Source organism: Numida meleagris, chromosome 3 (assembly GCF_002078875.1).
Source record: "Numida meleagris isolate 19003 breed g44 Domestic line chromosome 3, NumMel1.0, whole genome shotgun sequence".
In the NCBI taxonomy this organism is placed as follows: domain Eukaryota; kingdom Metazoa; phylum Chordata; class Aves; order Galliformes; family Numididae; genus Numida; species Numida meleagris.
This window is the reverse complement of record NC_034411.1, coordinates 62,306,696-62,328,857: the sequence shown is the minus strand read 5'-3', so window position 1 is coordinate 62,328,857 and position 22,162 is coordinate 62,306,696. Positions and strand designations below refer to the sequence as shown.

General features: G+C 36.1%; 1 protein-coding gene across 1 annotated transcript in view; it reads right to left on the bottom strand.

The window, feature by feature from the left end:
* Positions 1–22,162, bottom strand: part of MAN1A1 (mannosidase alpha class 1A member 1) — a 139,758-nt gene that overhangs the window by 93,231 nt on the left and 24,365 nt on the right. Inside the window, exons 2-3 of the mRNA XM_021390280.1 lie at positions 13,373–13,469; positions 2,747–2,862 (exon numbers count right to left, since the gene is read on the bottom strand). Coding sequence (XP_021245955.1) covers positions 2,747–2,862; positions 13,373–13,469 — 213 coding nt within the window. The remainder of the gene's footprint in view (positions 1–2,746; positions 2,863–13,372; positions 13,470–22,162) is intronic.

The window sequence follows — 22,162 nt, the reverse complement described above, 5'->3', positions numbered from 1 at the left end:
AACTTCTGCAAGGTATCAAACACAAGGAGTTTCAGCATTTATGTGAATAGATACTGAGCACTGCATTGTGGATACCTCAGTTTCAAAAACAAAGGGCTAGCAGCTCCAGTTATAATGAAAACAGCCTAAGATCATTGTACTTCAAAACAAGGGCGCTTCCAAACAAGTCCACTCACAAGTTTACCAAGAAGAGTGGCATTTACTTATCCAGAATTTTCTTCCTAGATTGAAACTTGTCTACCTTTCTCAAGAAAGGAAGCAGAGAAGACAGAAAATTCATTGAATGGAGGAACTGAAATCTAATGCGAAGTAATGATGACATTTCCCATTATGACATCTTTATTATATAAATCCTTTTATGCAGATAAACTAGTGGCTACATTATGAAGTGAAATTTGGAAACTTTTATGACCACATGATGAGAATGATATATTGCTAGCCAAACAGTTCAAGACGTACACCGAGTATCTGAAGTATTATTAATTTTTAGAGAAGATAGCTTACATTATCCAGTTGCATTACACTAGACTACAAACACAAAAGATTTTTCCACAGATTACACTCAGCAATTTTTGTTAAGAAAATCTCATAGAAACTAAAGATTTAGAACAAGCAGTTCCAAGATTTAATGTATAGAAAATCTAATCCTATTTGTATAAATAAAGGTCAAATGTGCTTCCTTAAAAGCAAATTAAGTAGGTCATTGCCTAGGAAATGACCAGAAACATTAAAAAAAACATGTTTTATAATACTTGTAATAAATGGCATTTAAGGGTAAGTCTATGTGTCAGTTATTAAAAACCCAAATCAATTTCATAGGAAAAGGGCTTATGAAACACAAAGAAGTAACAATATACAAAATAGTAAAGGAGAAAACTTTTCATAATGCCTGAAACATGGCTATGCTTTGGCTTTAAATACTTAAATAAAAAAGAGGGCCCATGTACTTTGCATTAAGTAATTTCCAGCTTTTTACTGTAAGAAGGAGATAAAAATAGCATTTGAAACTGGAACTTAAAATGGAAAACTAAACAAGTAGCTTCAGACAAATAAGTCATTAAACAAATAGTTTATGTGACCAATATTATAGTTGAAAGTAATAACAAATTACTAAAGTTGATGTTGTTATTCATTTTAATTTCCTCATTCTAATTTGGGAAAATTAATTCAGCTGTGTATGACTACGAAGTGTTATGAAAACAGCTATGTGAGCCGTTGAACTCGGGACAGTTATTTCAGATACAGTTATTGATGCATATCATTATTATCAGTAAATTATTTTGGTAAATCTGTTGGATTACTACACTACTAACTAATATAATACAAAATTACAGACATTTTGACAAATCTTATAGCTTTGACTTCTTTTTACTCAGTAATGCTTAGATTAACAGGAGGAGCTGAAATGGTAGGCAGCAGCATCTATAAGAAGAAGTTTGCAACAGAAAAGATAGCAAGACTTATGTAAAAATAAATATTTTAATGTTATTAGGGTAAATCACTTTACAGGTTTTATAACATTCCTCCAAGCAGAGCTCAGTTTTTCCTTTAAATAAAAGCTTGCTATTTTCTATGATATTTTGTTCTTACATTTTTAAGCTTCCTAATGCTAAGCTAGTAAGACAAAATTTTACATCACAAAAATTTCTACAGAAGAAGTCTTATGCTCAGGATATAGTTAGTGTGCTGTTCAGACATCAGATGCTACTCAGAAGCACAGTTTAATATTCTGTATTTATATTATTAACATAAACATAAATGCACGCTAAATTGCTGCTTATATAAACTATATAATATCCACTCATTAACTCCTCTTTCTTAAATTGATAATTATTTCTCAAGTATGTAAGAGAACCTAATTAAACATGACTTTTACATTTTAGAAAGAGTATTTTGTTTGCAGAAAGTGTTTCCACCATGATGCACCTTAACTGCAAGAGGTTTACAGAGCTCAGTGCACTGTGCCTACAATGCTTTATTATACTTCACTGGGATTACTCGGAGCAGTGGAGCTACTCCATTACTTCTCTGTACCCAACAATTATATTACATACTCATGCTCACAAAAGAGAAAAAAAAAGAAAAGGACCAAGTCCAGACCTTCTCAATTTAACCAAAGTTTTATAGTTGTTCTAGCTGTTCTGTGCAAGAACACTTCAAGAATAAAAGCTTTACAAATGAACTCTCAAGTGCATACTTACCAGTTAATAGGATGATTTGTACATGCAGGTTTAATGACCTAGTGCCTCATGTGGCTAAAGCAGTTTGAGCTGAGTTCAGTATAAATCATGGGATTGAGCTTTACTAGAATACTCAAAGGAATCTAAAAGATTATATGCAGCGTGTAGCCTTCTCTAAATGCAAGTCTAACTTATGAAAGATTTCAGAAAAAGAAATTATAAAGTTTTTGCATAACTAAAAAAAAAAATAATGTTTGCATTGAAGTCCTGATGATTCTATCCAAAAAGGCTGAAAAGTTTGTTGCTTATTTTAGAATGATATCCTTATTACCTTTTCCTTGCTTCAGTTCAGGTGGTTGTCTCCTATCTACATAAATCTCTCAAACTGAAAAACTGCCACTAAGTAGCACAGTAAGTTCAATACATTCCTGCTTTTTGCCACATTGTATCTATCGATAATGTAAATGCTATATCCTTGTATCATGCTTGCAACATTAGAATCCAGTCCTCAGTTGGTCCTTGCCTACCAAACAGGCCATTAAGTATTAGTCATTAACACTACTTACCACATTGAAATCTAAATTTTTTTCAACCCACTCCTTGGCTTCCTTGAATTCCTCTTTCATTTCCATGATGTACAGTGTGTCAAGGGCATCCACTATTGTTGCTCCTTGAATGTTACCTGAAATAAATAAATTCAGTTATTTACTTTCCAACAGAAAGATTTTCAGTTAAATATAATTAATTCACATTAATTCTAATTTCAAAATCCAGTTTTAATTAATCAAATTAAAAATAATAAGATATATAGGCATTCAAATGGGCAACTAGTAACTCACAGCCTTAAATTTGATTTCTATGTCACTACACAACATCACAATATTTAAGTAGTTCTTCACTAAGGTTGTTTCAAAGACTGGTTCTAATGCACTGCATTTTCAGCTGCCGTTTTGAATTTCTTAAACACTGATAAAACCATTCACTGAAAAATCTCATTGAGAAATGACTCATTCTGAAAAAAATAACTGTTTTTTGTTTGTTCTGTATTCTATACTCAGTAACACACATACAGCTTTAAGAAGCAGAAAAGCAGTGATCACATTTCAGTAAGGCTAGCCCTTTCACAAGTATCCTCTCCAAAGAAAAAATTTCACTGATGTTATGCATCATCGCGTAGCCTGCACAAAACACCATTATGGGGAGCAAAGGCAATCGTACGTACATCTGAATTTCACAGCTCAGAAGAGATTGCTGGATGAAGGGTTTTAGAGAAAGTTTTGTGCATTTGTGCAAGTAGTGCCCTTCTACCTCTTTTGCAGGGAAGGATAAGAGTCAGTTTGCTAGTTTTCAAGTAAGAGTACAAAATGAAATGTCACCCATATATTCACTTTGACATGGATTAAATAAATGTTCATGATCCTGTACTAAAGACCGTTGTGGAGGGTGGCAGAGAAAATGAAGCCATCCAAATGACATTCCCATGTTTCCTTGAAATTTATGACAACCTTCTCAAAACAGCATTTAGTCTAGAAAGAGTTTTGATTCCTATTTACTGAAGACTGTACAAAATTCGGTTTGGGCCAATTTATTCAATTCGGAATTTATGAAGCTGGCTCCAACAGTCTTCATAATTAATGCAAACTACTGTTAAGATAATCTTTAGAGAAGACCCTAGACACAGAAGTAAACATTTAGAACTGCAAAATAATTTAGACTGCAAAACCAGAGGAAGTCATTAGATTTAATCCCTCTTTCCCCAGCAAAGCTAATGACTCAGGTGGATAATTGATTACTCAATCAGGAATAGATATCCCTTGGTAAATAACAAGAGAGTAGCTGCAAAGAACTTCACAGAATTTAAATATAATCCTGAGATGCTTGAGAAAAAAGAAAACTCAGTTTTGTAAACTTTTGCCACACATCCAGATTGAATTATTCATATTTGACTTAGAAATTAATCATTCCAGTGAACTCTTTTGTGTTCACCATCCTTGTAGTATTCTCCTTCCTCATGAAATGGAGGAATTGTTGGAGGCCTCCATGTAAGAGGACTGACATCGCTTTCTCAATTTGACATTGCAGATAGGAATTAACTTCCCATTTTCATCCTCCTAAAAATACAATACTAGATAACACTTGTTCAGGGCAGCCTGATCAAGTAATTAGCAACCCTGCCTATGGCAAGGGCGGTTGGAACTAGATGATCTGTACAGTCCCTTCTAACCTAAGATATTCTACGATTCTGTGATTATTATAAGTTACTTCATACATGTAGTAAAACTAGACACTTTATCTATTTTAGCAGTTACTGATTGCTTATACCATCTATCATTGTTTCAGGAAAGTCCCTTTCCTACTGTAAAGAAAGTCATCTATGTTTTCTCCCAGATATTGCAGTAATAAAACTGCAGCATGCTCTGGTAACAAGTGAATACTGTCTTCCCAGAGCTTACTTGGAGCTTGGCTGCCCTTCTCTAATACTACAGGAAAAGCATCCCCTTAAACATGTCCAAGTAACATATACTTTTACTGAGCTCATGGCAATACAAGAATGAATACAGAGAACTGCTGGAGAACATGCTCAAGAATCTTACTGTAAAGACTATATGTATTTAGTGACTCCACACACACAAAAAAGTAGTTCATAGTGAATTTTTCAACTGAGCTCTACCTATAAGAAATACCATCTCTAACTTGATTTGGTTAAGTGGATTTTGATAGGCTCAACGTAATGACTTTTTTTTTTTGTGGTAATCTGTTTGTAGAACAGCTAACACCATCCCCAAACAGTCAAGCTTTCAATTTTAAGGACTAGTGCTTGAGTTGCAACTCACTACTTAGAAGAGGAGAATTCAACCTTACTGAGAACTTGCCCTTGGAGTTGCACACATCTTGCTTTTTCCTGGCTCTGACTTACACAGAACCAGAATGTGGCCTACTTTGAGTAGAAACATATCCCTGCTGAGCAGAGAGAATAGGAGAATCTCTAGTATATCTTATTTTGTTTGAAAAAACCTTATCCATTATTCTGAAGGTTCCAGAAGACAATGAGATTAAAATAATCAATTTTTTTTCAGTTACCTTCAACGTTCTTGAGAAAAGATAAAAGAATACAGAGGGTGATATTTGAGCACCAACTTAGAAGCCAGTTATGACTTGTAAACAACTGTAGTTTATGCTAAGTTAGCCAACAGGATAATCCAAACTTAAGAGCATTAAGGAAATGCTGTAGCTGTTCATCTATAACCAGTCAGACAAACAAGGGGAGGGAAAAAAAAAAGATAATAAAGTTAAATGATCATTTCTTATTATGGAATAAAACCAAATATTTCACAAGGTAATATATGCTATGCTTCTCAGAGCACATCAGATAAATTATCAAATAGAGTTATCAGTCTTGTTAGCTTCTATACAATATTCCCAATAAATTACATAGAAGTCAAAGTCCACAATAGACAAAGATTATTGCTAGGCATTTAAAATACATGCTCCTTTTCATAAGACATAATATTTGGGCAGGAAAATTGTCCTGTTATATGCTTAAAGAACAGCTATAAATTTGATTAACATCTATTTACAAAAAGTGCTGGCAAAGCTGCAATCTCCAAGTTAGAGTTTCACAGCTGACCTAGGCTTGAAGAAGCTATCACAAGTAATACTCAAATTAAATGCATACACCTGAAGTAATTATGCATTTATTCAGGAGATAATACAAGAAATTGTATACTCAGGGTACAGAAAATGGACTGAATTTCATAAAATGTAAGCTTGAAGTAAATAATTGATAATAAAAATGATAACCAGGTGCGCAAGCCTACCAAAGTGAAACATAGTCTCCACCAAAAACTCCAAGTACTCATACATGCTAGCTATGGGTTTATGTGGCAAGGTTTTGGTATCAGGATAGAAGCAGAGGTGACCTCCATGAGCAGAGCCCAGCACTGCCCCACATCAGATCACAGCCAGCTCCAAAAGGGACCCATCGCCGCCAGAGCTGAGCTATGAGCGACGCTTGTGCCTCTGTGAGAACAGAATGAAGAAAGGGAAATGCTGCTGCATAACAGCAGCTGAGAGAGAAGAGCAAGAAGATGAGAGCAAAACTGCCCTACAGCCATCCAGTTCAGCGCAGGAGGAGCTCCAGGTGTGGAGCTGAAGTTCCCTGCAGCCCAGGAGAGGCCCGTGGTGGAGCAGGCTATCCCCCTGCAGCCCATGGGCACCACACGGAGCAGATCACCATGTGCAGCCATGGAGGATCCCATGGTGCAGCAGTAAATGTGGCCTGAATGAGGCCACAGCCCACGGAAAGCCCCTGTTGGAGCAGGCCTGGGCCAGAGTTGCAGCCTACAGAGAGGGGCTCATGGTGGAGGAGGGCTGGGGGAACTGATGCCTATGGGGACCCATGCTGGTGCCGTTCCTGGAGAATGGGGCCTGTGGTGCAGAGCTGTGTCGGAGCAGTGCCTGAAGAGCTGCAGCCCATGGGAAGCCCACACAGGATCAGTTCAGGAAGCTCAGCATCACCTGGGAGTGATCCCACAAGAAGCAGGGGTAGAGAGTGACTGTGAAGGAGTGGCAGAGACACAGAGTTATGGATTGACCACAGGCCCCATTCCCCTGCATCACTCACAGGGGAAAGATGTAGAAGACGATGGATGGGAGGAGGAGAGCAGGTGGTTTTAGCTTGCTTTTAGTTTCTCATTTCTTGTTTGTTAGTAATAGGCAATAAATTGTATTAATCTCTCCATGCTGAGTCTGTTTTGCTCATGATTGTAAGTGGTGAAGAAACTCCCTGTCCTTATCTCAATCCCTGAGCCATTTTCCATTGCATTTTCTCTTCCCTTGAGGAGGGAGATTAGAGAGCAGATGAGGTGTTCACCTGTCCATCAGGGTGAAACAACCACAATCTGACTTCCTTTGTTAAACTTGCTTCTGCATTTATCTCTCCCCTATACTAACAGCATCACTTCTTCCATTTAAGTGACTAATAGAGAATATGTAAAGTAGCCTACAATGTCCTTAACTGAAAAGAAAGCAAAAGAAATCAGTCAACATGTAACTTAACATGGACTATCTAGCAGCATCTAAAGAACATCCTTTCAAGTTTAACAAGGTGATATCTTTAACAAGAATCTGGAAGAATCTGAAAGAGACTACTGCTGTTGTGGATGATGACTCAAGATGATTGATTATCTAGAATTTTGTAATAGCTGGATAAACAGAGCAGTTTTGATTGTCCCTGTGTAGTATGCAATAAGTCAATTTAACAATATCCTTTCTAATATCCAACAAAGCTATGTATACACAAATAAGAAAACTGGATTACATTAGAGAATGGAGTAGTGCCTCCGCAGTAGGTGAGCAGAGAAGAATTAAAAAAAAAACGTGGTCACAGGATGAATAACTTCATACGAGTTTCCAGAGAGATAGTGCAGGGAGAACTGCTGTCCTTGGATGAAAAGCTTATTAGAACAGCTCAGTGACAGAGCGTATGTGGCCATATGGTTTAAGAAACTCAACCAGCTCATGGCCAAGCTGTTTGGAGTGTAGGCTGAGAAACTTTTATTTGACTGTCTCAGGCTATTAGACAAGGCTTTTTTTTTTTGCCAGGAGAGTCTGATATAGTATATAGTCAGGTTGCCAGAATCAATGCATATTGGTGCATTTAATAACTTGTTTACAACTTTCCTTCCAGCCCTTGTATATCAAGCTTTCATTCTCCAAAACATCCACATTCCTTGCCACCAAATATATTTGGATACATATACACACACACATACATATTTGCATGCATATATGTGAATCAGATAAAGATTTGTAATTTGCAGGCATGTCAAAGAAAACACTACATGGAGCAGTTACAGAAATCTGTCTTACTGCATTTCCTATGAAAGAATGGAAGTTAGGAAAAAATATTCTTTTCCCCTTATCCTTCTTGAAATTAACTGCTTTTCTTCTTCTGACTCAGTATCATACTTGGAATGGAAGAAAACTGAGGAAAAGCATACAGCAAAACAGGAAGGAATGGAATGAACTATGAAGTGACCTCATGTCATTCTATACATCTGTTTCTTCACCTGTAATAAATCACTAACCAATAAGCATCAGAACTAGAACTTCTTGTTCTTGTATTTGCGTAGAAGATGAGAACATTGTTTTTTCTTCCAGAAAAATGTCATTTTTGTTTTTCTGAGTTTAAATATGAAAATTAGTATGTGATATTTATATATATATTTTTTTTTCTAACATGATAGAAATTCAGCACATACAAGTAAAGGGCACCACTTCAGAAATGCACACATTCAAAAATAATTTTCTTCTATTACTATCAGAACTGTTTTTATGGCTACTTTGTACTACTGTGGAAAAGAAAAAGAAAATTTTATACATTGTCCCATCTTGATCTTTCTGATCTGTAATTGTTTTCACAGCCACTGAGGCGAATTTGTTTCATCACCTTATGTACGTAATAAAATGTAAATTACATTATTCTCAATATATTTTAAAAAATGCATATAGATTTGACAAAATTAACATTTTGACTAGATCTGTAGGTTTCCTGGAGCACTATTTTGAAAGCTAAGATTTTTAAGAAGTGATGTCCTTTAAGTAAAGGACATATAAAGGTTGGGCATGATTATTAAGATGTAACATGCCAAATGAAACTTACTCAAATACTGGCAATCCCTCAGCAACACTTCCAATTTCAGTCCTTGTTATCAGCTGGCAAGAGTGGGGAGTAAAAGCCTACATATGTATATATATATATTTTAAACAAAACTGGCTTCTCATGTACTCAATGTGAAACAATGCAGTAATATTTCTAGAATGCTCTTCTAATCTCCAGTATTTTGTAGGTTTGCGCATTCTAGAGCCAGCTCTGGTGTCTATTTAATTGCCCTTGGAATTTTTCCTCCATTATCTCATCTATTTTCTATGGAAGTCATTGGCATCCACCATGCTTCTGGCACTCATGTAGCTCAGCTACACATTTCATAATGAACCCTCTACTTTTGCTTGTTTTGAACGTCACCTCCTGATTTGGTATTTCAACCCTACACAAAGGATAGTGTTCCCTATAAGAAACGAATCCTCATTCACTCCATCTATGTCACTTTATATGGACCTCCATATATTAAACCAAAAAATTTCCAATTTTTACTACTTATTTTGAGCTTAAGTAGATTCATATCTCCCATGCCACTTATGTATCTGTTCAAATCTAGGTGTACTATATTCCATTTGCTATTCTAAAGTGCAATTATCATCTCTCAGGGAATCCCTCTGGGTTCACAGAATTGCTTGCAGTTTCCCATTGCATTAAGTGCCTTGGGTAACCTGTTATCCCTGCCAAACTGTCACTCTGTTCACTTGATTTTTCCAGGGCTGCAGTAAGTAACTTGAGAGCATGGCCACAGCATTACTGGAAGAGCATGTCAAGAGGCCATTAACAGCCCCAAAAAAGGCTTTTGGAAATCTGAAATGGTAATAAACTTTCTTGCCTTCATATTGACCATCTTCAAAAAAACCGTAGCTGTGAAGCATGACCTCCTTTTACAGACAGGCTGAGACATTCATCCACATATCTGATGATGTTATTCTTTAAACAAGTTTCTATTAATTTATTTGAGACGGATGTCAGGCTCACTTCTAAAATTAAGACTGCATACTGAAATCCATTATTTCAGGGACTTCAGCAGCAACAGTGAAGATGAGCAAGATTATGAGTGAAGATGGGAAATGCTGGATGCTTTTCAATTTAAATTCAGCTATTATTTGAATAATGTAAAATTAAATTTCTTGAACAATATTAATAAATTATCAGTTCAAATATATAGCTTGGTATTCACTGGAAGAGATTTTTGAATGTGAGTATTGGGAGACTTTAAAAATCTTCAGAAACCTCAATACTCTGAAAGCTACAAAATTGAGTTCTAAGGATAATAAAGTGTTTGAGTGCTTATTAGCTTCCTCTTACTCCTCCAGAAGAGGTCCCTTTTCACTGGCAGAGACTAATTATGCTATGACCACAAGTTAGGATTTGGAATACTGAACAAGAAATACAGTTACAGATAAATATAAAAGCTGTTTAGTAATGCTCAAGTGCAGAAACTTGAGTTTTTCTAGAGAAAGCTCTCTACCAGCAGTGCTCACTAGTTAATTAATATTAGTAGAGAATGCTTGGTGAAGAACAGCTCATCATTCAATTGTGACTTTGCCACTCTTTCTTCGGTATTTTATTTGGTTGTTTTTTAATAAACTGAACATTTTCACAGGGGTTACTTTCTACCAATGAACAATTACAATTTATAAAGAACCATTACTACACATAGCAAACATCATATCAGTGTAGAAGACATGCACAAAATTCATTCAATTATTCTGAATTACTTGATTAGTCTAGAAGCAGTTGTACACTTAATTTCATGGAATTAAACTATTAAGAATACTACCGAGACAACAACTTCTGTCAGTTTAGTTCTGCTTTATTGTTATTTTAACTGAATCCTTTATCGTTGGTGTAAACAATTAAAAAAACCTGCAATAACGTTAGTTACTTGCCAAGATAACATGCTGAAGTGGCAATTAAAAAGAAAACAAAACATTACATGGATACACCAAAAAGACTTTCAGTGGTCAGAGGCAAGTATGAGGCTTTGGCTTTATCTTGAAATAGAAATATTTCAGCTCAATATATGTTTAAGCCTTTCCTTAAAATATAAGTTGAGTATGCACATGTGAGAGGAAGTGAGTTGTGCTCATAACATGAACATCTTCCAGTCTGACGACTTCCTCAAGCTTATTGAATACACCCTCCATTCCTCACTTATGCTGCTCACAGAATAGCAGCAGGATCAAGATCTGACCTGGAGGTCAGAACTATCTGGGCTTCTACCCAGCTTTCTCCTGTCACAATCCCACTGGCAATATTCCTCTTCCTTCTAGCCTAACAATAGTATCACATTGCATTAAGCAAGTTGCCAAATTCATGATAGTATTGACTAACAGACACATCTATGTGCAATTTTGGTTGTTAAATACTCGTGTTATTTTTAAGTTTCAGAGTCCTCGAGACAACAGCCATGATTATCTACAAAATGTCTCATCATTCCATTATATCTCCAAAAGCTTAGAAGCAACATCATTTGAAAACAGAAATCTTTCCCATTCTGTGTCAGAACGATGCTGTTTGTAGCCTATACAACATTAAGCACCAGTGAACCACAGTACTGAAACCTGCTGATACCCACAGTGAGGCACTTATTCCTTTTATTCCTTTACAAAAAGGAAAAAGCCCTTGGTGGAATTCATACAAGAAGATACAGACCAAATTTAGTGATTTGAAGACAACACTAGAGAAACAAGGATTTGTTTCTGGAAAAAAAGAAAACCAAAGGGAGAATACAGACCCAGGAAAGGGTAGTTTATGAGTCTGAATGACTTGTAGATATGCTGCTCTTCAGTATTTCATAAAGCAATTCATCAGAAAGAGAACGAATACTTATTTTGATTTGCCAGCAGTATCAGTAAGAGTAAAGGTTTTCTTAAGGAAATTTCCTCAGTAGTGAGTTCTTATTCTAGAAAACCATGATGAGGAAGAGATCTGTAATTAGACTAACTCTGGCTCTTATTCTTCTAAATGTAATTTTATTTTCAAATCCAACACTTTCCTGTTACACACTAAAAAAGTGCCTTAAAGAGCTACTCTTGTGCAGTCTCTGCAGCACCTCTGCTTAAGAATTTCACAAGTCAATATACATATAGCTTCTCCTGAAAATCCATGATGTACCATTATTAACTCAAATCACTTGAAATTTTATACTGCTTCTGATGCCAATTAAACTAGCCTAAATGTTTTAATTTTCAAGACATTATGTACCATTTTGTTTTCCTCCTAGAAAACAAAGCAAACAGGATTGCATTAGACAGTTACTGATATCTGATATTAAACTGTAAAACTATCTGTGATCTGAAAGTAGAAGACAATAAAAAAAATTAGTTGTGCCCATGAAAACAGAAGCCCAAACTGCTTTGGTTTCAAGCAAGCAGTTAATATTTAAATTCCAATAGTTAACTGTGTAATGATTATCTAGTAACTTTTTTGGATGTCATCTTGGGCAGACAAGGAGTGCAGCAATATCAGTGTAGATGCTGTATTTTCACAATTATTTTCATAATCACAACTGCTGTCTCTTAGCAACTTCCAAATATAGTTGAGAATTTGATAAGTGCTCTATTTAAGCTGTTTTAGGAACTGTTCCCACTTGAAGCTATCTTTTCCACGCAATCGACAAAATAAGTTCCAGTTAAAATCAATATAATATATTGACTTTTTCTCAGCTATAGAAATTAGTTAATTTTTCAGCTTTCTGTTTGGAAAACAGAATTTATTTGAATACAAAGATTGCTGTCAAACAGAATAACTGATCATTTTTTCACAAAACCGAAGATGATAATTTGTAGGACTGCTTTCTCACACTTTCACAGAGTGCTGTTGCCCTTCAGTTGCTGTTTATCCAAAACTCTGTCCCACTTGTACAGTAAAAAGTCTTGCCTCATTACACTAGATTTCTGCAGTGTGCTTTTCCTGCTGGAGCTTTTCAGACCCATATCTGTTCTAAACTGATAACAGCTTGGGTGTTATTTAAACATCTCTTGTGTAACGTTTAGAGGTCCAAACAATGGTTATATTCACGAAAGAAAAACAGCCAGCTAAAGGAGCATGACTGATACAGATTAACAAATTTCTTCAAGTGTTAGGAATAAACTCCTGAGAACCACAAACAGCTTCAACTACCTTCATGGCTGTAGAGTATCTAGTAATAACACTGGTTTCTTGTACAAAATTTTTCTTGAACCTGTCCCACCTTATATTTTTTGCTTCATCCTTACAGACTCTAGTGTCAATGAGTTCCACTTTACATGAAAAGTTTTAAGGCAGTGCAGTATTTAATGCAACAGAACTACTTCTTTATCATACAGCAATGACATATACTTCATTTATTCTCATTCAAAAGAGAATCTATAAGTCATAACATCACCTTCATTAACAGTTAACTTCTTTACATAACATAAGCAAGAAACACCATACTACATCACAAAAGCTAGAAAGAACACGTGTTTATCACCTATAATCTTTTCAGCTGATTTACTGTTTTATGCTAACGTCACTAAGCACAAAAATACACTCTACTCACCAAATAAATTGCTTGAATGTCCTTGCTTAGATATGGGCTTCAGTTCATTTAATCCCCATGCATAACGCTTATAATTATCCCAGGCATATTTCATCATCTGTAGGGAAACAAAAGCAGGATTATAATGTTGATTTTGCAAGAAGCCACAGCAAATATTGACTTGAGAATATTCTCAATATTAAACATATTTAATTCAATGCTTCATTAGATTCACGTTCTATGCATTAGAACTATGAAATATTTTACACTATAGCACTATTCTCTGGATGCTAGTGGTGTAGTTACTATAAGATCCACCTATAATTGATATTTGCATGCTTATAATAAAAAATAATATTTAATAAGTGAATTCATGTTATAAATTAATTCAAATATGATTTTCTTTCCCTTAACACATCTCTTAAACTGATGGAAATATTTTGTTGTTGTTGTTTATCCTAGAGGAGAAATTGTTATGGTCAAAACTAAGAGCAATTCACAGGAATTTTCAGTCTGACAGACACATTCTTGCATAAAACTAGCTGATTCAAACTTAACACAGCTAGCAAGAAGAATGAAGCTAGAATGGGGCAAGCAAGACATCTAGGAAAGGCCTTGAGGTTATAATGATATAATCTTCAATGACAATAAATGCTACTGAATGCCTCCGTAGCTACTCTGATATGCCATTTTGTACAAAAACCAACAACTTTTACAACTAGGCATGACTATAAAGATGTGTTTGCCATATAGAGTTGCACCACAAATAAATACTACTTTGGAAAACTCCTTAAGGGAATTCAGCACAGAGTTCTGCAATGAAAGCAGAGAGCATTCATGTCAGAAACTGGCAGCAGAACCACTCCAGGGCACTTCTCATTCTCTGCTACCATAATCAACCAAGACCTAGCCCAAAGCTAGAGGGTGGCTGGGGTCTGAAGCCAGGAGCTGTCCTGTTGCTCCAGCAGGTCCAGCATCTCTTCTGGCCAGCATCACCTTTAAGCCCTCCTCAGGAAGAGTCTTCTTCAAGGGTCACATCAGCAACCTGAATTTATTTAAGAGCAGCAGAGACTTTGCCACTGTGTAGCCTCTCCTCCCCACTTCCACAAAGCAGAACTGAGCTAGAAAAGACAGAGGTCATCTTCCAGACAAGAAGTGATGGTTTCAGACCTTTTCAAAGATACTGCTTCAGGCTGTCAGCTGACAGCACTGCTCTGCCCTTGCTTTCAGACCTCTTCCTGAGGCCATGCATGCCAAGGATAATTCTGTTAAATAACAATTATAATCCTACATTTAAAAGCAACAGCCTTAGGACACGCTGATAATAGTAAACCTCAACTTTCTTCCTTCCTTTTTCCTTTGCTCAAATTACATAGAGAAATCATGTCAATTAAAAACCTACATTAGGCCAGACTACAATAAATGACAACAGATTTTCTAGAGTACTGCTGTGCCTGTGGGAAAAAATTTATTCTTTGCTATTTATGGAAGCATAAAAGTGCATCTATCCTGCAGGAGAATTCAGGAATGCTAATTTACCGTAGAGCATTTTCAGGGTCAAGTTCACAAATGCAAAAACTGGAGAATACATTTACTATATAAGCATTTTCAACCAGAAAGTGAGCCTGGTGTCAGATCTCAGCTGGAAGGCAGAAAGACGCTGTGTGGGAATGTCTGCAGGCAGCAGGGATGCACCAGCTGGCAGGAGCCAAGTCCCTCACTCAGCTTCCCTCTGGACCAGGCATTTTGTCCCAGCACAGACCTGGAAACAGGCAGCCAAGTCACAGGCTTTACGTCTGTGTGGCAGTCCCAGCTCCCAGCAAAAGGGAGGCATACGGCTATTTTCTAATTTACCAGTTAAGTCTTCCAGTAATTTTACATGTTATACAAGAAAGATTTATCTTGCTCTGCAGTCACGTGTAAGTCCTGCAAGCTCAACTTTAGATTTTAGAAAACAAATTTTCAAAGATTTCAGCAAGCTAAATCCTGATCTGCCCTGAACCTTACATTTTCTATGCTTTGTCAAAGTTTATTTTCTCATAAAGTCACATTGGAATTCTTTTAGTTTGTTTAATCTAGGAACAACATGAGGAAGGGTATATTTATTTATATTGAATTTGTAATTAAATGATCTGAAAGTGCCTGAAGAATTCTAACTGTAAGAAAATAAAGACTTCACAAGTCAATATTGCCACAATCTTTCTCCTTTTCCCTCATTTTAGTACTAGCACATTCCAGTTCCTTTTTTTGCAGAAGAAATGGCTCTTACCCATCCCCACACCAAATCAGTTCAGGGAACAGAATCTTTTGCAAATTCTTGTTTTGAGAATAATTGTTGTTCTGTCCCATTGCCAAGAGTATCAGAGTAACCAAGCAGGAAAGACAGGAACAGCTCCAAACACAGTTCAGCCAAAACAGTCACAAAGTGCATGACACTACAAGATGTTCCATCAGTTGCCTTTAGCTTTTCCAACTGATTTACATTTTTATCATATTGCATTGTAAATGCAAATGCGTGCTCTTTACAGAAGCCATTTTTTGTTGGTCAACCATAAAATCATAAAGGTTAGAAAAGACTACTAAGATCACCCAGTCCAACTATAGATAGTAAGATAAGAAGCTAACGCACACAGTAGACCCTACCTTCTAATAGTTATCATTAGATTTTAATGTAAGACTCCTCCTATTTTTGAAACTCCTCCCGATTTGCAGAAGTTAACTACTCAGTATACTAGACACAAATATAACCACTAGCAACCAGACACAAGTGTGTGCCCGTGTAGCAAAAAGTTACTAGGACTCAGTGTTACTGTGCAAATAGTGAACAGATACACAGAAGTCTTAAAAACAACCCCCCCCCCCCAGCTCTGCAGGACCACAGAGTCACAGTTTGTGCTTCTAACTTAGCAACAGGTCTCAATTTCTAGAATTCAGTACATCAGAAGAGCTTTATATACTTTTCACCCTGTAGGAATCAAGATTCCTATGAACAAGAATCTCCTACCTGTTAATAGCTTTATTTTCTACATAAGAATGAAAAAGTTCTAAAGTACTGAGTAGATTTACATAGATTCAAGCAAAAGATAACTAAGCCTTTGCTTAGGTCAGACTTGTAGCACTGGAAGCTTAGAAATAAATTTTAACAGTTGTTTGGAGAAATTCAACTATCTTTGCAGTCTTCACTCTTCTGTTTGCAAGAGACGTCCCCAAAGCAGCATCTCCAGACTTTTTTTTGTTGTTACTGTTGGTTTCTTTTACATTCATCAAGGCCCTTCTTCTGACTCCTTGAATAAGTGCTGTTGAGCACTTGAAATTTTATATTAATTTCACCTTTACTAAGAACATCTATGTAACAAGAAGTTCCTAATGATGAAGAACATCACTTATCTTGGCCAAATGATTCCAGATACTCTCAAACTTCCCTACAGTGTAACTAATAAAATTATTTCGCTTGAGTGCTTTCAAATAATTCCTTATTATTCCTCCAGGATGTCAGTAGGCAGAATTACATTTGCATGGATGTATTTTCCTCAGTTCTTCTAGCTTTGCTAAGATATGTTCATTGAACCTAAAAATCTAGACAAGCCTGACAGCTCACTGAGAAACCCCAAGTCTACATTAGCAAGATCCCTTTCTGAGCTTTACCATAGGCCATTCAGAAGCAGAAGCTGGGGCTGAGTGCTTGGCTATGTAGCATCCCTCTCACTAGTAAGCTGGCTGCTTTTACATCATCAGAACAAAATGATGCAAGGATTTTTACCTAGAAAGTTAGAAAATATTGAACTCTCACCCCATATCTGTTGGAGAATACCTAAGTGTGCTATTACACTATTATAATTAGTATCAGCAAAGATTTGGAAGAAAAAAAGTGAAAGTATGACACTATTCATGAAAGGATCTGTGTTTGTTTTTTTTTCCCCAAAACACCTCCTTTAGAGCTAAAGAAAGATAATTTTACAATTCTTCTCAATCAAAAGAACATAATTAACTAAAAAAAAAAAAACCACCCATAAAAACACAAAACAGCACAAACAAATAAAAACCAAACAGGTTTGTTCTCCTGAAGCAGAAAAAAAGATCTTTATAACAGCTGGAATGCTGGCCAAAGGATGATGATCATTGATCATGAATTCTCATTTGTTTTTATTTTAGGTACTGCCATCTTCCAAAACACTCTAACATAATGTCTAAGATGGACACATAAGCCACTTGAAATGTGCAAAATAGAGTTCTATTCAAACAGGAGTACCCAAGAGTTCAGGGATAAAACACTGCTAGAAAATGAGTAATGCAGAATCAGCACAGTAATGGTATTTAGATGCAAACTACTGCATTACTAGGTGGAATGAAAGTAAGAACGTAGTAAGATCTATTTTCAGCAGTTAAGATGCAAGCTATGGAGATGTCAGAGAGGATGCCAGGAAAATAATTCAAGCACCTTTTAGAACTGCAATATTAAAGAAAAAAACATTCTCATGACATGAAATAGTACCATGCTGACCTTCAACAGAGTCATTTAAACCATGCCAAGACTTCCCAAGAGAGGGAAGCAGAAAACTAAAATGTTACTGGACGTCCAACAAAATAAGACCCTTGAGAAACCATAACAGGAAAAGCCTTTAAAAATATATAATATCTTCCTTGTCTATTAAACCTTTGTTGTTAGATTAAAAAAATCTTCAGTCTACACTGAACTTTTTGCGTGGCTTTTTTTTTTCCTCACCTTTTAAGTTGTTCCTAAGCAGAGATATATGTTCATTCAGTCTAGTTTCCATGAAGCTTTTCTCCTTCCTGTTGCTGCAACTAAAGCTTCTTAATTCTTTCACAGCATCAGTAAGGGAAACGAAGGAAGTCCCTAGAATTAGTAAGAAATGGCTACACATGTTCCACTTAAACTTCCCTCCTGTACAAGTCAACTCCCATGGTTGATGTCTGTATTAGGTCTGGCATTAACATGCCTCATAGCATCCTGTGCGGTGCTGTTTTGAATTTGTGGCTAAAATAATGCTGATAGCGCAGCAGTGTTTTGTCTATTGCAGAGCTGTGATTGCATAGCATCAAGGCTTTCTCTTTTTTTCCCCCTGCCTGTCACAAGTAGGCTGGGGATGGGCAGGGACGCAGCTGAGATAGCTGACCTAGACTGGCTGAAGCAAGACTCCACAGCACCTAAGACCACTCAGGTCTGCTTGTGGGTAGTAACAAGTGACTTTTGCGTCTCTCATCCCCAGTCCACCTCCTTTCCTTCCCCTAATAAGTCATTTTTACCTCAACCATCAGCTTTCTCACGTCTGTTTTTCCTGTTCTCTCCTCCCCAGGCAGCCGTGCAAATCTCGCGTGGTATCCCCAGTGCGTGAAGACAATATTACATTAAACAGTGGCAAAACCTCAAGTTTTGGGAAGCCTTACTTTCTTTTCATATCCACTATTGTTAATCTACTGTACCTAAACGAGGCTCACAAAAAGACCAATTTTCAACCGTTCTCACAGTGCTCAAGCAGTAGACAAATTGCAATACAGCTGAAAAACTTCACAAGCATTCCAAAAATTGTTATTAGTAAGCATAACAGTACCTTTGAAGGTATTACAAGGTCACCAATCAGGATTTCTCTGTGAAAAATTGTATGAAGTCCTTAAGCCGACTCACGATCAGTTATCATAAAATCATGCTGCATATATGAGCTCTTTTTCATACGCTTTTATGGAATTCACTGTTTATCATAGTGAGTAATCTTTGGCAACACTACTTGTCTTCTTGGAAGTCAGTGCAAGTCCTACGTCCATGCTTCACCATCTTTGTGATGGTGTTTAGCATACTTTTAGACCTCTAAAGAAATACAGGCTATTTGCTGAGTTTATTGACCTTGTCTTGAATAACCTACATTTTGAAAACAACAAGCAACAGCATTGTTTTGTATATCTCAATACATAACACTTTTTCTAGGATTAGAAATTGTATTGCGAAATCATTTGGAAGTTTCTCTTGTTTCAGAGCATATCCATTTTAACTTTTGTCATCATTCACTATTATTACTCTGATAGTACTTCAAACTCTTCATTTCAATCTTTTCTTGCAGCTCTGCAGGTAACTGTAATATGTTCCAATGTCTTTTCCACCTGGAAGTGCATCAGTTAATAATAACTGCCTTGAATTTCCTCAAAAAACAAACACACACAAAAAAAAGATTTTAAAGTAACTCATATCTGTAATTACAAATTTTTACTCTGCTTAGTCTTGTTCCAGATCAGATTTCTAGGCAAAGATGTAGTGTGCTCTGCTGTCATTACTTCTTTGCTAATTACATGTATTTAATCTTATCAGAGTAGACATATAGATATAACTAATGAGTTATACATGTCTGTGTCTTTTTTTGTTTTGTTTTGTTGTTGTTGTTGTTGTTAAGTAAAATTTCAGCTTTTTGATTGAAGATCAAGAGAAAACTAGGTAGAGAAATCAACAAATCAGTTTATATTCAGGTCCTATTTTCTTTAAGTAGAATCATCTTTAGAGTTTGATTTGAGATTAAAAATTAGCACTTTTAACCAAAATATTTTTATTCTAAACTCTTCATTTTCTAGTTACTATCTCTTCTTCCAGAAACAAAAGTTACAAAAAAATCTCAAATATCCAAAGAAAGTTCATCTCACTGGGCACTGTTTACATCTTTCCCTGAATCTGACAAAACAAGACAAATGACAACATACTCCCTTGCTCTACTGGCAACAGAATTTTGTTTTTCTACTTCAAGACATGTAAAATAAATCCTGCCACTATGAAATTTCATATACTTATATTGCCACTTCTTACCTGTCAGCAGGAAGATTATTGCAAATCAGGAGCTTGACAGATTTCTAGCATTTATAACCTCATTTTCTAGTGCCACTTCCTCGATGTTAAATGCAAGCTACATGCTCTCACTGTGCATTTAACAGTCATTGCCCAAGAGGGACCTTTCCTCCTTAGCAGGTGGATGACATGCACACTCAGAAGCATATTCAGACGGAGCTCCTGTGAGAACTTTGTGATAGAATTTGCCCCCAGCCAAGTAAACCCCAAAGGAGGCTGCTGTATTAGCTAATGGGATGGTGACAAGAACCCCCAGTTACCGTTTTCCAACAAGAAGTGGTTAGAGATTTCAGGAACATTTAGGTGCTTGCAGTTTAAGCCATGTCTTCATTTGCCTTGTCATGGCAATGAAGGACTGAGAACTCAGAAATACTTAACCACTCAGTCTCACAAGTACTTCTGAAACCACCATCCACAGCATAGGACACACAGCAGTCTGTGGGTGGAAATACCCAGAGATGTGATGATGTCAATACAGCAAGGCTAGCCAAACCAATTTGCAGGATTCTCTGTTAATATTTAAAATGCACACTGTATCATGAAATGTTTTATATCATTCTGTATTAAAAGTACGTATGAGCAAACTCCTGCGTTTCAGAATCCCACAAATAATTTACTGCCCACAAAAAAAAAAAAAAAAATTAAAAACAAAAAATCCAAGTTCTGCATATAAAAAAGAAACTAATGGAAAATAAAAACATTAAGAACTATTCCGAGGATTAATTCATCACTTGTATTGCAAAGTGCTTCAAAATTCTCACATGGAAAGCCTGACAGAAATGCTAAGTATTATTCCCACATGTGTTATATTAAGTTACAGATAAGCTTCTATTCTTGTATTTTCTACTCCTCACAGTAGCTTGTAAGCCTCTTTAGCAGTGTATTAAACTATCCAACTAATATTCATCTTATGCTGCTGTGGGCATCATTTGTTAACCAGGGACAGAAACTGCATGGTGCTTCATTCTGTTACACATTTTAAAAGGATAAATTATTCCATTAATTCTGTAACATGAATTCTAATTAAAAGTTAACTAAAGAGAACAGAAAATCTGAAGGTAAGGTTATTTTCTACACTTACTTCATTGCTATGTATTTTGTTTAATGCACAAGCACACACAAAAAAATAAATAAGACTGTTATGTATAAGAGATAATAAGAGCACTAATCTTGATGCTGTGATATGTCCACCAAAAAAAAAAAAAAAAGAGTTTATTTGTAAATTATTGTACAGTTCTCCAGGCTACTGAAGCAGGTACTGAGTGGTACTGAGTTTTTTACTCATTTGTCAGACGTATCTTTCTTTACCAAATAGTGAAGCGCATCTACAATTATGAATTTCCTGAACAAGTGGAGATACAACCTAACTGTATAGCATTGTCAGAGCTAGGTTACATTGCTTAAGCTATTGTGTGGTTCATTTCAGTAAGAGTCACAGGGTGGTAAGGGCAGAGGAACTTGCAAAGAAGCCAGAGCTCACCTCCATACTCCAAATGCTGGTATCACTCAGATCAAGATTATATCAATGGTCTCTCCTAAACAATCCCAACACCAATAAGAAAAACAAACTATTTGTTCCAGCACCAAGGTATCCTAGCTAAGAACTTTTGCATGTATAAATGAAACCTAAGAAGGCACAAACAATGCAAAATCCTCCTCATGAAGAACACTGTCCTTGCATTCTCAGAAGCCTAAGGTTTGGCTAATCTCAGCCAGACTAAATTATCAATTTCATGGAGAGAAACATGGGTCAAAAAATTTGTCCATATAGTCATTCAAGACCATTATAGTTGTATTTATTCTACCTTAAACCAACCAAAGCTGGACAAGCAGATCGCTTCTAGATCAATTTTATTTTCATTCACTCAACTTTAGCTTTCTTTTGCCTGACTATAGCTAGCAAAAAATATATGAAAGAAATCTTCATTTCCTCCTAAAACTGAGGAATTTGGATGATGATATACTGG